Below are 15897 nucleotides of genomic sequence, written 5' to 3' on the forward strand. Positions count from 1 at the left end.
ACTGATGGCTTCTTCAGATTATTTGTAAACTAGTTTTAGGCAAGGATTTATCTGGAACCCTGGCTCCCCAAAAGTCAGCTACCCTGCTTCCAACCCTCTAGTCTGGCCCCAGGGCTTCAGCCATCTCTCTCCTACCCCCCAAAACGCCTCATTTCTGGACAACTAGTCCTGCTTTTCTTGGTTTTGTTCTCTTCCTCTGGCCTCCCGGGTCTAGACTCAGAGAGACCTGTGACAGCAGAGAACACAGCAGCAGGGAGAAAGGGAGGTGGGGAAGCAGGAGGCTGAGGGAAGATGCGAGAGGTGGGTGGGTTTACATCCACGTGTGGGGAATCTCTTCCAACCCATCGCTGACGGCACTGCTGAGGGCAGGAGGACGCCTAGCTGCTTTAGTTGGGCGCCAGAAACTTAATAACCTCCCACACCCTCCTCCTCAGCCTTCCTCAGCCTTCCTCCGCCTTCAGGTGGTCAAATGCCGGTGCAGACCCCTCTGGAGGGATAGGTCCGCCCCACAAGAACAGCCCCTACCTGAGCTCACTCCTCAGAGATTTCGGTTTCCTGATGGACGACCACCTTGGTCACTGACATGTCTGGGTGCTGCTCCTTTGCCTCCTTGATGGCCTGTACCAGGACCTGAGGAAGACAGCAAACGACGCCCATCAGATAGAAAGCAGCCTGGCTGGTGGGGAAGGAAAGGGTCCTGGGACACCACTTCTCTGGCAAGTTCAACCCTCCTGTCTGCAGAACCAGGGCCGAGTGTAGGCTGAGCCACACTGATGATGGCTGAACCCATCCCGTTGAGGGAGGGGGCTGGACTAAAACACAGACACAGGGAAAGCTAAGAGCTGTCTTCAGGAAGTCAGGGAGGACTTCAGAGGTGACAGCCTGGGTGGATCTGGGAGGATTCACTCAAAACAGGGCGTCTGAAGAACAAAGCAAAATCTGTGCTCAGTGCAGGGTAACCGGGAAGCTCAGGACAGGAGAGGAAGATGATGAAGCAAGCTGCAAGAAGGAAGAGATGTCTTTGGCTGAAGTAGAGAAAAGAAAGGAAGGAAGAGTGGGAGGGTGTGTGACATGCCATTACTTATTATTATTTCCTGATCTTCACAACAACTCAGTGAATCAAGGAAGTATCCTTAATTCCATTTTATAGATGAGGAAACCAAGGTTCAATGGTTAAAATGCTTAATGTTTCAGAGCTAGTAAGTAATAAAACGAGGATTTTCACTTAAGTCTATCAGACTTTCCCCTTTACCAGAATGTTTTTCAGTTTCAGCGGGAGGTGGAAGGGCATGACGACCCTATTTTAGTATCTGGAGGAGTTTTGATCATTTTAGGAAAGCGAAAAGGAGCAGATGAAAAGTTAAAGAAGAGTAATGATATCACTGGGCTTCCCTGGAGGCTCAGTGGTAAAGAATCCACCCGCAATGCAGAAGACACAAGAGACCCAGGTTCAGTCCCTAAGTCAGGAAGATCCCCTGGAGGATCCTCCTGGAGGAGGGCATGGCAACCCACTCCAGTATTCTTGCCTGGAGAATCCCATGGACAGAGGAGCTTGGGCTACAGTCCATAGGGTCGCAAAGAGTCAGACACGTTCTGAAGCACTTGAGCACGCGTGCATGCACAATGACACTGCTACCCCCTTGGGCTGCAAGTCTCTGAGCCTCAAGCTCAGAGCACCCTAAGGCGGAAGAGTCCAACACAGCCTTTGGGGGATGGCAGCATGGGATTCTCAGCGACGGCCTGTGCTCCCTACCCTGCAATCAAAAAGGGCTCGAGCTAGATTTGACTGGCTGATTGTTGACTCTGGCTCTTAAGACTACCTCTAGGAGGGATGGGAAGAAGGGAAATCCCTCTTTTGGTTTCCTGACTCCATGAAAGCCATTCCTGGAACTGCTGCCCCTGCAGAGCCCTGCTCATCCCCCTCATCCTGTTTGCTCAACCAAGGCCCCACCCGAGCCCTCTCTCTGGTTACTCTGGCCTACACCTGCTCTCTGACAGCCTGCACCTTCTTTAAGAGCCCCCTCCCCATCCAGAGCCCACCATGTCTTATTCCTTCCACGTGTCCCCATATCTCAGGGACTGGAGGACGAGCGAGCACCTCTCTGAGCTATCAAGGTGTGCATGGCCCTTTGTCACAATAACCTGAAAGAATCCTATGATTATTTTTATTTTACAGATGGCAAAACTACAGAAGAGAAGTCAAATAACTCGTTCAAGGACATATAACCAGTAAGTTGCAGAGTCAGGATTCAACCCGAGTCTGTCTCACGGCAAAGCCAAAGCTCCTTCCCAGGCCGTCTAGCACAGACTGAGCACGTGGCAGGGGCTCAGATCACATCAGGCCGTGTAGGTGGGTACAGGCTGGTAACGCAGCGCGGTCCCCTGAGCTGGCGCAAACAGGCTGCCGGGGCTCCCACCTGGGCTTCTGCAGCCTCGCTGCTGGGACCCTCAGCCCAGTGCTCTTAGCTGTAAGTCTCAACCCTGCTACCAAGGGAACGGCCAGCACTGCAGCTCAGTTTGTTTTTTTTTTTTTAAGGCACTTAGCATATCAGCACACAGGCCACAGAACTATGGCTCCAGCACTCCTGTCAATGATTCCAGAAGCATTTGCATGCAGTCTCTTCCACCCCCTCTTCTCTGCAGCTTTACTGTTCCAACCTCAGCTGCCAGAGAATTGGGAACATTAATCCTGACCTTATTATTTGCTAATTGCTTCAAGCACACAATTAGCACCTAATTAACATAAAAGCATAGAATTTTAGCACTCACAAGGGCCCAGAAATGATCTAGATCAACCTACTCTCTTTTAGAGGAGATGAAACAAAAAAAAAAAATCAGAGGTAAAGTGATTTGCCCAAGGTCACACAGCAAGTTCGTGATAGATCTGGGAAGAAAGCAGGTTCCAAGTCTCCTGACTCCCAGCCTCTCACACTGAGTCCCCGCTGGCTGGCTCCTCCCAGTGCAGAGACCACAGGCTGGTCTGATCGCCTCTACTGCCTCCAGCACAGGTTACACGATCCCCCCTGAACAGCGGCAGTTTCCCCATTTGCTTGGAGTCCACCGTGTGCCACACGATGTACATCTGTATCTCACTTGATTTCTCACAACATCCTTGAAGGAAGATCTAGCTTATAGATGAGGAAACAGAGGCTGAGGGAGTTAGAGCTAAAATCTGGTAAGAACTAGGATCCGAGCTCAAGTCTTTTTGAGTCTAGAGCCCATGTTCCTTTTATTCCACCCCGCTGCTTCCTCAATCTGCAGCCCCCCCCCCATAGGTCTCGTGATCTGACTCCCTTTGTCCTCCTTCTCAACTGAGGGCTGGAGAAGCTGAGGGGGCTCTTTGGAGATAAAGCTGTTGTCTTGTGCAAGCCAACTCGGGTATCCATCGGTCAACCCATTGGGAAACCTTCCCACATTCAGAATCTCCTTGGCATCCTCACCTGATCGTGGTCAATATCCGCATCTCCTGTGATCACAATTCTCTTTTCAATCCGGGTCTCTGAAATCCCACCCTTTACAGTCTGAAACCAAAGAGAAAAGTTATCATGTAAGGAAGAAATAAAGAAAGGAAGGCAGAGAGGAAGGAAGGAAGAAGAAAAGAAAATCCAAACAGCAAAACAAACAACAGGAGGAAATCAGTCTGAAAACTATACTCCAAATTTTAATCTGCTGTGGGGTACTGCATAGAATAGCTTTCTCACACATTTGTTCACAATTTGGACTGGATCTGCTAAAATGAGCACACCTCTGTTCCTCTGTATTGCTAAAAATTTTAATAAGCTAAACATAATTCTCTGAGTAAACAAAACAGGTGTTTCTTTTTGCTCTTTTACTGTATATTTTGATTATTTTCAAGAGGAAAAAATCAGAAGACTATAAACAAAAATGTCATGCAGCTTCAAACTAAGCTCTTTGTTCTAAAACAGTTTCCTATGACTAATGTCAAAAGATCCTCAAATAATGCCCCCTACTTAACATATGAGGAAACCAAGGTCTAGATATACGAAGTAACTGGCTTCCAGTCATCTGTGTGTTGTTGAAGGAGTTTGGTCAGGAATCTAGATTTCTTACTTACAAGAAAATGCTTTTTCTTCTAGTGCCACTGCAAACATGGATTATCTCTGATTTTCCGGAAGTAGTTCCAATTTTAGATACTTTGTCCCTCTTGCCTCCATAAGCAATATTCTAATGATTCCAATATTTCAGCATCTAAACTATAGTTCCCATGGCCTCGATCCTCGACATGACGTAAAAATTCTTTGTGAGACCCTCTTTGTGAGACCCCAAGTTCTGATTTTTGGCTTGGAAAATATGGTTGCTTAATAATCCCAACAAAACTTGCCTTTAAACTGACCTCCCCAGTCAGACAGAGGACCCACTGACCAGGGAGACAGAGTAATGTATAAAGAGAAAAACATGTGACTCTATGAGACCACTAAGGAGGTAGGGATGCTCAGGATCTCCCTGGGTTTATTACTGGGGAAAGCAGCAGGGCCTTTCCACCTGAACATGGGGAATAACTTGCCTCAGTAAGGATAAAGCTGAAAATCCTTGTTTATGGACTGGGGTTCTTGCAGAGAGGCAGCAAGCCTGGCATGCCACTGGATTTCATAAGGAATTTCTAGCTGTCTGTTACCTTTGTAATCTGAGTTGTGGTGGTGCTGCTGGTGGTCTCGGATGTGATGGTCTGAGCTGTCAGCAAAACTCCTGGGTCCAAGTCGCCGTTGTTGTCGTCCGTCTGCAGAAGGAGACACAGCGCATCAGCATGCCTCTCAGGAAGCCTCGGGGACAGAGGCTGGAGATGCAGCTTTGCTCTGCAGCTGTACATCCTAAAGCAAACCCCCAATTCCTTTCCAGTGATCTCTTGCTTAATAAATAAAAATAATCTCCTGAGAACAAAGCTCCTTCCAAAAAAGCTGGACGAGTCCAGTTTCCTCAGCATTGCGTCAGGGATAGGAATGTATCAGAGAATGGAGGAGGGCGTGTAACCACAGATTCAAAAGCAGTGACAATAACTATGCACATGTATAGAGCATGTGATAGCTCACAAGTGACTTTGAAAACCTTATCTTTTTTTGATGCTTACACGAGCCCTATGAATATGAACAGAAAAGGCAGAAACTTACTAGCACTCCCAGGTAAGACGTGTGTGTGTGCTTCAGTTGCGTCCAACTCTTTGGAACCCTATGGACTGTAGCCCTCCAGGCTCCTCTGTCCCTGGGATTCTCTAGGCAAGATTTGGAGTGGGTTACCATCCCCTCTTCTAGGGGATCTTCCTGACCCAGGGATGGAATCCGCATCTCTTACATCTCCTGCACTGGCAGGCGGGTTTTTTTTACCACTAGAGGTAAGACTCAGGCTCAGAGATACTGAATGGTTTGCCCAAGGACTCAAAACCAATCTCTTCTAATCTAGAGCTCTTTACACACCACCCAAGGCAAGAAGGAAAGGTATAAACTCTTGGTTACTAAAGCAAGGCTAGATTCTGAGTCATATGCCAGAACTTTCCAGGAAGAACCAAGAAAGGTCCCTGCTGGGGTATAAGGAATCTCAGGCTATCTTCTTTGAAGATCAATACAGAAGACTGGAGCACATGAGGTATGTTTTCAAGGCTAAGTACGGGGAAATACATGGAATATCTCAAAGACAATTATTGAGACCAAAACTATCATTGAAATGGGTCCTCCTCATTTAAAATGCTGGGCTACACAACTAACCTCCAAAGAAAACAAGGGCTGGGGCTACTTCTTGTTTCTCTGGAGCTCACTCTACTATGACCAAAATATATTATGATCAGGCTGAGAAACGACATCACCAAAAAAGAAGAGAAATGTTTCAGTTCAGTTCAGTCGCTCAGTCATGTCCGACTCTTTGCAACCCCATGAACCGCAGCACGCCAGGCCTCCCTGTCCATCACTAACTCCCTAAGTCCACCCAAACCCATGTCCATCAAGTCGATGATGCCATCCAGCCATCTCATCCTCTGCCGACCCCTTCTCCTCCTGCCCTCAATCTTTCCCAGCATCAAGGTCTTTTCCAATGAGTCAGCTCTTCGCATCAGGTGGCCAAAGTATTGGAGTTTCAGCTTCAACATCAGTCCTTCCAATGAACACCCAGGACTGATCTCCTTTAGGATGGACTGGTTGGATCTCCTGGCAGTCCAAGGGACTCTCAAGAGTCTTCTCCAACACCACAGTTCAAAAGCATCAATTCTTCAGCGCTCAGCTTTCTTTATAGTCCAGCTCTCACATCCATACATGACCACTGGAAAAACCACAGCCTTGACTAGACGGACCTTTGTTGGCAAAGTAATGTTTCTGCTTTTTAATTTGCTGTCTAGGTTGGTCATAACTTTCCTTCCAAGGAGTAAGCGTGTTTTAATTTCATGGCTGCAGTCACCATCTGCAGTGATTTTGGAGCCCAGAAAAATAAAGTCAGCCACTGTTTCGCCATCTATCTGCCATGAAGTGATGGGACCGGATGCCATGATCTTAGTTTTCTGAATGTTGAGCTTTAAGCCAACTTTTTCACTTTCCTCTTTCACTTTCAACAAGAGAAATGTTTGGCAGGAGCCAAGCTCGGCCTGATGAACAGTTATCAGCAACCATTTAGGCCATTAGCAGACTCAGAGCTGCTGACAATCCCTGACCAAGATGGAAAGAAACGAGGGGAGGAGGATGGAGGCTACCTACAGCTACACGCTTTTCAGACAGGCATGACGTAAACTACCCGACACTGGTATCAGACATAGACTCAGAGGGGGATTTAGAGAACTGCCATTGTTTCCATAAAGTATCCTGCAGCAAGCAATGTGTTGGTTACTCTCTTTCTCTACCTCTTTACAGAAGTCATTTGTATTATAAGCAGAGGCCTCCAACCCTTTTGAGTAAGGATCACATTTAATTGAGCCAAAAATTTGAGGCATTAGGGGGAGGGCAGGAGGAGGAGAAGAGAATTAGGGAAGAGTCCCTGGTTGGGTTCCCTTCCAGGTAGGAATCTGGACAAAACAGAGGGAACTTGATTGTGTCATCCAAGTCTTTCACTCATGCCAGCCACCCTCATACCAGGCATATTATTGACTAGTTCACTAACACTTTCTTCAGCCCAGACCCACTGATCTACCTTAGATTCAGACTCAACTAATATTTATTGCACTCACACTATATGCCAAGCATATAATGGAGGAACTGTTACCTCAATCACATCTATCAATATCTGAAGTAGGATCTATTATTACACTATATAGAAAGTTAACTTTCTATAACTTAACTATATAGAAACTTAAGACAACTGAGGTCCAGATAAGTTAAATAAACTGTCAAGGTTCTATGCTAATAAATGTTTGAACTAGGACTGAGGGCAAAGACTTCTTGTCTGAAGATTGGGGTTCAGGTCCCAGCTCAGACAGTGGCTGGCTATGGGATCTTGGCAAGTCATTCTGACTTTTCTAAGTTTTAGTTTTTCTCACTTTTACAACAGGCAATCTTGTGCTCTGCTTCCACTGTAGCTGTGAAGATCAAAAGAGATTTGAAAAATAAAAGTACGTTGTAAGTTGTTAAGAATTTGTGTCCCAATATACACACAATGGACTATTACTCAACCATAAAAAAGAATGAAATAACTTTGCCATTTGCAGCAACATGGATGAACCTAGAGATTATCATACTAAGTGAAGTCAGAAAAAGACAAATATCATATGATATCACTTATATGTGGAATCTAAAAAAAAAAAATGATACAAATGAACTTATTTACAAAAGAGAAAAAAATAACAGACACAGCAAAAGCAAGCTTATGATTACCAAAGAGGAAAGGGTGTGTAGTAGGGAGGGATATATTAGGAGTCTGGGATTAAAATACAAACTATTATATATAAAATAGATAACCAACAAGGACTTACTGTTATCTATAACCAACAATGAACTATATTCAATATTTTATAATAACCAAAAATAGAAAAGAATCTAAAGAATGTATGTGTATATATATATATATATATATATATATACACACACACACATATATATACATATATATATATAACTGAATCACTTTGCTGTATACCTGAAACACAACACTGTAAATCAACTATATTTCAATATTTTTTTATTTAATTTTAAGTTTATTTATTTCAATTAACTTATTTTTTAATTGAAGGCTACTTGCTTTACAGAATTGTGTTGGTTTCTGCCAAACATCAACATGAATCAGCCATAGGTCAATAATATTTTTAATTAAAAAAAAGAATTTGTGTGCCAAGAGGGCTAAATCTTCTTGAAGAACTCCTCCTCTACTAAACCTGAGACTCTATTATCCTCTACCTTCACCCACCCCCTTATTCCTCCTTTTCTGTCTTGAGAAGGGAGAAGAGGGAGGAGACACTGTTATGATTTCTGACTTACACTCTTTCCACATGGGGCCTCTTTTTTTACCAGTGTTTCCTAAAAAGGGTACTGTGGCTTTCACAGTTGCTTATAAAGTTAACCATTCCCGTATCCTGTGACACAGCAGTTCCAGTCTTAGGTGTTTACCCAAGATAAGTGAAAACACGTGTCCACAGAAAGACTTGCACGTGAATGTTTAAAGCAGCTTTATTTATATTTCCCCCAAACTGGAGTCAACTCAACTGTCCATCAAGAAATGAAAGGATAAACAAATCGTGGTATATTTGTACAATGGAATACTACTCAATGATACAAAACAGTGAACTATGGAGTCATATAACATGGATAACTCTGAAAAACATGTTCAGACAGAAAACAGTATGACTGTATACTTCCACTTATATGAAGTTCAAGAATAGGCAAAGATTGGAAACGGCTATGAAGAAGTTTTCAGGGGTCATGGAAATGTTCTGTGTCCCCAAAATGTCTTGGTTACACAGATAGACACATTCATCAAAACCAGTCAAACCGAACTCTTATCACCTGTGCATATCCCTGTATGTAAATATTACCTCAAGTACACATACATACATATACATGCAAAAAGTAAAAAACCCCATTCTGGCTCCCCACCTCCTCTCACCATGCCCCAAAGTGTAGGAATTATGGACCGATTGAAAAAAGGTTCCCAGGTTTACTTGTCTGGCAAGATAATAAAAACAGAAGCAGAAATAATTATAGTCAATAAATAGTAACAATAGCAAATAATTATCTGGTGCTTATTATGTGCCAGTCACTTTTTTCTACATATTACTTATACCATACTGCACTGTGCTTTTTCATTTACCAATTTATCATGTAGATATTCCCATTAGAAGCTTTAAAAAATAACTGTAAAGAATTACCTTAATTGTTTGTACTATATATAATTTATTTAACCCGTTCCCTATTGAGGGGCACTTTAGGTTGTTTCCATGGTAGTGGCAACTTAATCTGAAATGCACATTAACTTATTCTTTCCTTGCAACAACCCTGTGAGGTAGAACTATTATTAGCTCCATTTTACAAATGAGGAAACTGAGGCACAAAGTGATTTAGTAACTTGACTGGACACTAGTAAGTGACGGAACAGGTTCAAATCCAGTAAATATAATTTCAAAGTCAACACTTTTCCCCACCATAATCCACTGTCTAGTCAATAAGAAGTAAGACAAATTACAAATTTGTCTTAAGCCTGGTTAAAGTGAAATAAAGGTAGATGTATGCAAGTGAAATTCACTCAGCTGTGTCCGACTCTTTGTGACCCTATGAACTAGTGCCTGCCAGGTTCCTCTGGCAACGGAATTCTCCAGGCAAGAATACTGCAGAGGGTAGCCTATCACTCCTCCAGGGGATCTTCCCAACCCAGGAATCAAACCAGGGTCTCCTACATTGTAGGCAGATTCTTTACCAGCTGAGCTACTAGGGACGCCCCCTGGTAGCTGGTTCAAGTGTCTTAAGCCGGGTTAAAGTGAAATAAAGGTAGATGCATAACAATATAATAATAGTTACCATTTTGGAATAGCCACTATGCACCAGGAAAATATTATATTTATCTCAATAACCTTATAAAGGTATTTCTCAGAAGAGAAAGCTAAGGCTCAGAGGTTAAGTGACTTGCTAAAGGTCACAAAGCTAGCAGGTGTTGGAATTAAGATCCAGGTTTCATGAGGACTTCCCTGGTGGTCCAGTGGCTAAGACTGCACTCCCAACACAGGGAGCCTGAGTTCCATCCCTGGTCAGGAAACTAGATCCCACATGCCACAACTAAGAGTTTGCATGCCACAGCTAAAGATCTCACATGCCAAAATGAAGACCCAGCGCAGCTAAATAAATAAATGACTAAATTTTTTTTTTTTTAAAGAAGATCCAAGTTTCTCTAACTCCAGGGCCCACAGGCTTTATCTTATATGTCACGGTGGCTCTGTATTTCTCTTACATGCTAGCATATTTTAAAATAAATTTTTGTATGGGCTACACTCAAACCATACATGGGCTTCTGTGGGCAGAATGGTGCTAACAGTTTTTTTAAGTAATTTATCTTGAACCATTAAAATTTGTTTTGATATGCACATGTTACAAAATATAAAATATTCAAAATGGAGATGAAATGTCGGTGTCACTCCCACTCTTGAGCACAGACTGAAGTCCCAGGCCTCTTCATCCCAGGCCACCCAGTGGTGGGGTGGGTTTTTGTTTTTGTTTTTTTTGAGCACCCACTCAGAGACAGTATATTCACATATAAGCCTCTGTATACCTACCTGTACATACAACTCTTTTCCCTCACATAAGCAGCATATTATTTATACCACATTGTACTGCGTTTTCTTCATTTACCAATTTATCACATAGATTATTCCCATCAGAAGCTTTTTTTAATGGTTGCACATAACTACCTTAATTGGATGTACTATAAATTACAAACCTGTTCTCTATTGACAGACGGGTTGTTTCCAGGGGAGTGACGGCTGGAAGAGTTCCCTCCCACACGCAAGTACTTCTTCTCAAAACACTCCTGGCTCACTGTGTGCACAATCTTAAAGGAACGTCCTCTGCCTTCCCCTGCAGTCCCCTCCACTGCCAAGTCCTGTTCATCCATCTCTGTCTCTCCTGACATAGCTCTTTCTTCTTGTTTCCTCAGGCTACACTTCAGTTCTTCACAAGCATCCCCCTAAACCTGCCAGAAGCCGTATCCCTGTCTCCAGGCAGCCCCTCCTTTAATAGATTCAGCCCACAGCTTTAGGAACCATCTTCCAAAACCATCGCTTAAAAGAGGCAACTTTATCACCACTGCCAGAAAACCTGAAGCAATGAAGCAAGTCATTATTTATCAAACTCAAATTCCACAGTCTAGACCACAAGAGGGGGAAGGGGGAAGCACGCAACGCTAACTGAATGTCTATGAACACACCAAGCGCTGTCCAGACATCATTTCACTTCATCCTCCCCCCAGACTTGCAGTGGTAGGCAGCATTATCCCCATTTTACAGGCAGGAAACAGAGGCTTAGAGATTAGTGATTTGTTTCAAGTTATCCAGCTAGTACATGGTTGAGCTAGGATACCAGTTCCACTTGTCTAATTGCACAGAATGTGCTTTTAATTGGCAAGTGACACTGCTTCCCAAAGGTGGACGTCATCAACAGTTTATGGTGATGTGAGGATTAACTGAAAGGATTTGTGTGAAACGAGCCAGCCAGAGCTCCACGCGGCTGCCTCCTTCTCATCATGCAGGCTTCAGCTAAAATGTCACCTTTTCAGAGAGGATTTCCTGGACTATTCCAGGCCCAAAATAGCAGCTCTTCATGTTATCGCATATTGTCTGACTCTTGATCCTATTTTAGTTTCTTTAAAGCACTTATCACTGTCTGAAATGTATACATCTGTGTTTTATTGCCTGTCTCTCCAGACTAGAATGTCAGTTCCAGAGAGAAGGGCCTGTGTCCACCCTGTACATTGCTTTGGCCTAATACATAAATGCTCAAACAAATACTTGCTGCAGTAACGAATAAACAGTTCAGTTTATAGATGGAAAAGTTTTTTGCACTTTTGGCTTCTGTGAATGAAAAAGGAAATAACTCAACCTAAGCAAGACAAGTTCATTCAAATTATTAACAAGAAAGGAGAAATTTTACTAAAAGTAGGAAGTAAATAAAATTTTAAGCACTAAATTCTTATACGATTTTATATTTAATTGTAGTAAATTGATTATAATTATTTTAGCTCTTACTTACTTAGACTTCCCTGGTGGCTCAGATGGTAAAGCGTCTGCCTACAATGCGGGAGACCCGGGTTCAATCTCTGGGTAGGGAAGATCTCCTGGAGAGGGAAATGGCAATCCACTCCAGGATTCTTGCCTGGAAAATCCCATGGATGGAGGAGCCTGGTAGGCTGCAGTCCATGGGGTCACAAAGAGTTGGACACGACTGAGCGACTTCATTTTCTTTATTTACTTACACTTTCAGGTGTGGTGTTCACGTACCGTCTTACGCAAGTTTCACGACAGAATCACGAGGTAGATACTAACACGGTGCCGGGGGACGTGGCGGGTGGAGCGGGGCATCGGGGCTCCCAGATGCTCAACTGCTTGTTTAAGTTAATATATGGAGAAGCTGGGTCCTGAGCTCAGGTTTGTTTGACCCAAAGCCCATGTTCTCAACCATCACACTGGACTGTCTTCCCTAACTGAACTGGGGGGATATAAGCCATCAGATCCAAGATAATTTTGCTTTCAATAAAGTATCTGGGGACATCTTGAGATGAGTGATCTCTTCTGAAAAGGACTGCCCTGGAAAAGCCTAGCATTATTTGCAGCAAGTGATGAGAAACCCTGTGAAGAGAGGTGGTTTATCATGTTTACTGTATAGTCTCTGGTTCTGAAACATTGAACCGTGTCCCACCTGGGCAGCCTCGTACGTGATGGTCTTGGTCTCGGTATGGACGATAGGGACGTCTTTGGTTGGAATTTCACTTTTCACAGCATTGGCAGTGTCTGAGATGGTGACGGTCTGAGTCTTCACCAGGGGAGGCTGTGAGGCAGTAAAGAAACAGAGTTACCGGAGTCCTCTGAAGGCTGTGGCTAGCTAATCTTCTGACATTGATCTGATCAAAGTGATTGCTCTGATCAAGCAAAGGGCTAGCTCAACCTCTGCCCAAGACTTGGACACTATTCCAGTGTAGCCCTGACAAGGTGTCGAGTCACCAAGGACATTCAAGAGCAGCACTACTGTTCACTTTCGCAGGCTTAATGGAAAGCGACAGTATCAGACAGTTACGAGTGGTGATATAAAACACTTCAGACGGACCTTCGGAACTTGAATATAAAACTATTTGCCAAAGAGCAATCACTTCTGTTTGTCCTTGTGACTGTACCATTAAAATTAAGGAAATCAGCCACATTTTCTCCCCTTAGTACAAATGGTACATGACATAGCACTGGCATTGGAACACATTACCCTGGAATTCATTAACTTCTTTCAAATCAATGTCAGACATTCACTTTGGAGTTATTGAAAAGAAAACAGTATTGGGAAAAGTGGAGAGAAGATAATCAGTTCTACCACCACCTGGTGATTAATCTCAGAATTTCCGAAGAATGAACTTAAGCGAAATATCAAAGGTTTCCTGTCCATCAGCTCACCTTCCCCAAGACTATAAATCACCCTGAAACTACCATATGATTGTGGTAAAGTTGAGTGGCCATCCACCTTAGCATTGGAGATTAGTGCCTATGATCATGGAAGCTCCCGTGAGTGGGGTCAGTGGGAGTGGTGGGCTGCACTATGTGGCTGCAATACATAAACCATTATTTGGGGCCTGACTCCTCATTTAAAAAAGTCAGTTACCCCTTTTAATTAATTAAGAGTATTTGAATTTTGGGGGCAGGGTCTCAGAACACTGAAGGCCCCTCATCACATAAGTCTCAGAAATTTGCCTCTTTATGAAGCCCGTTCTCGATCAAGGAAAAGAGTTTTGGGGATAGTGTTAATGACTCTGAATACACTTCTTTGTAGTAATCAAGAACTTCAATTTTATTCTGTGATTTTTGAAAAGAGCCAAGAGGCAACTATCCTCACCACTGCCACCACCACCTCCTCCGCAGAATAGATTCTGGCCCTCTCCCAAAGTGAGTCGTTAGATCTGCATCATTGAATCAGTTACTACCTGGAAACTTCGAATGAGGGTGGGGAATTGGTTACCCACACGAGAGTCAAGAAACGATCCATTTTGCTTTCCAAGTGGCTCTCCTGGTGTAACACGTTGTTCACTACTCTCTGCCTTTTTTTCATCAAGTTGCAGCTGGGAGGAAGCTGGTGATACTGAGGCCTGTAAGGCACTGGCCTGCTCCTCCACTCCTACACACTCCCCACCGGGACCTCTCAGCTCTTCCTTAATATCAAGAGAGCCAGCTGCCCCCAGCTCCTTCTCTTCTGTCTCCTTGCTGCTTACGGAGAGGGAGCCAAAGTCAAAATTTTTTGGAGACTCCGGTGAAGTGGTCATTTGTCTCTTACTAGGAATTACTGAACGCTTGGGGCCCTCCCATTCAGAGTCAGGGTTGGTAGATGGCCCCGTGGTCACGGCAGCCACCTCCTTGGTGCGAATGCCATTTATGTTCTACAAATAAATGAACACACACAAGAGCAAGAAGATTAGGAGTAGGTGGGAAACACAGTGAACTCTTGAGAATCAACAACGATTTCTAAGAGGCCTCAAAAATATTAATACTAATATAAACCAGGAAGCTTAGCTCCTGAAGGTGGTCAAAAGGAAGAATTACTTGCTGTTCATTAAACATGTCAGCAGCTTAAACAATTCCAACCTCAGTTTGGTCATAGTTCTACAACATGGTTCATCTGAGAAATGATTTCGATGTGCCTCACAGAGGAACAAACACTTTGTGTTACTATGGTCTTCTCTGTATAACACACTCTTCATACTCAGAGGAGGCACTATTCCTAAATACCTAACTCATTACTATGCACAGGACACAGTGCAATTTATGAGTCAATAAAACGTAGCTGGATGAGTCTGATCAGATTGAAAAATGCTCCATACATCTCCAAGCCATATGTATCATCATGCTGGCCCGTGACGGAGAAGCTGAAATCTAGACTTTGGTTGGCAGAGATACGGAAGGTGAGTACATCCAGCACAGACAATCCAATCATGGTCAAAGAATTAACTGTGATATCAGAAATAGTGAAACAATGCTTTGTAAACAGAATAAATATGACTTAGCAGTTGAGAAGTATTTCTCCACAGATGAATGACAATGTCTTTAACTCCTGAGAGAAATAAACCCCGGAAACACAGAGTTCTCTCTTGGGCCAAATGCCTCACATTAAAGGATAAACAGATCTAAAATAAGAACTTTCAAGAGAACGGGGATGAGAAGATAACATCACAGTACAGGGAACTATTCCTAATGTTTAAAGAAAAGTGCTGTGGTTGGAAGAAGAGTAGGAATTCACGCTAGTAGGAAAAGAACATGAACCATTTGAGAAATGAACAATCTAACAGAAGCCAAATGTTAGGAAAATCGGCATGTGCTCGCCAGAGAGCTATAAATAAGCCACATAGGCCTGAAATTTTGGTAAAATCAATTTACCATATTACATGCCATATAGGAAATTAACAGAAAAACATTCTTCTAAAAAGGTGTTCCTGGAATAAATGACTTATGCGTGGACCAGCCTACATGTTTTAGTACTGAAATCACCCTATATATATTATATTTTTTAAAAAAATCATGGCTGCTCCTTAAGTTGTAAACCAGTCTACACTGTGATGAATATAAACCAGTGGTCTAGTTGAGAGAAGAAAAGATGCATTGCACTTAAGAACTCCAGGTCAACTTTACTTGTAAGAACAGTCTAACTTAAGAGCATCTCAAAGTGGTACAAGTTGAACTCACATTAGGCAGGTCTTTCATTGACTGATCATGAATATTACTTAGGACATGAAAAATGGAATGGA

General features: G+C 43.2%; 1 protein-coding gene across 24 annotated transcripts in view; it reads right to left on the reverse strand.

Moving 5' to 3' along the window:
* The window catches only part of EPB41 (erythrocyte membrane protein band 4.1), a 159786-nt gene that overhangs the window by 3145 nt on the left and 140744 nt on the right, over positions 1 to 15897 (reverse strand). For 18 of the 24 annotated variants that reach the window (XM_081586323.1, XM_081586319.1, XM_081586314.1 and 15 more), the window contains 4 exons: positions 12822 to 12950; positions 4637 to 4738; positions 3441 to 3521; positions 526 to 630 (listed from right to left, as the gene is read on the reverse strand). In XM_081586323.1, the coding sequence (XP_081442449.1) occupies positions 532 to 630; positions 3441 to 3521; positions 4637 to 4738; positions 12822 to 12950 (411 nt within the window). In that variant the 3' untranslated portion in view covers positions 526 to 531. Of the gene's footprint in view, positions 1 to 525; positions 631 to 3440; positions 3522 to 4636; positions 4739 to 12821; positions 12951 to 14085; positions 14536 to 15897 lie in introns of all 24 variants that reach the window. The other 6 variants (XM_081586308.1, XM_081586306.1, XM_081586309.1 and 3 more) reach the window with 2 other exon arrangements.

The sequence above is a fragment of the Giraffa tippelskirchi genome, chromosome 3 (genome assembly GCF_054371585.1).
Source record: "Giraffa tippelskirchi isolate mGirTip1 chromosome 3, T2T-mGirTip1v1.2.pri, whole genome shotgun sequence".
NCBI lineage: Eukaryota > Metazoa > Chordata > Mammalia > Artiodactyla > Giraffidae > Giraffa > Giraffa tippelskirchi.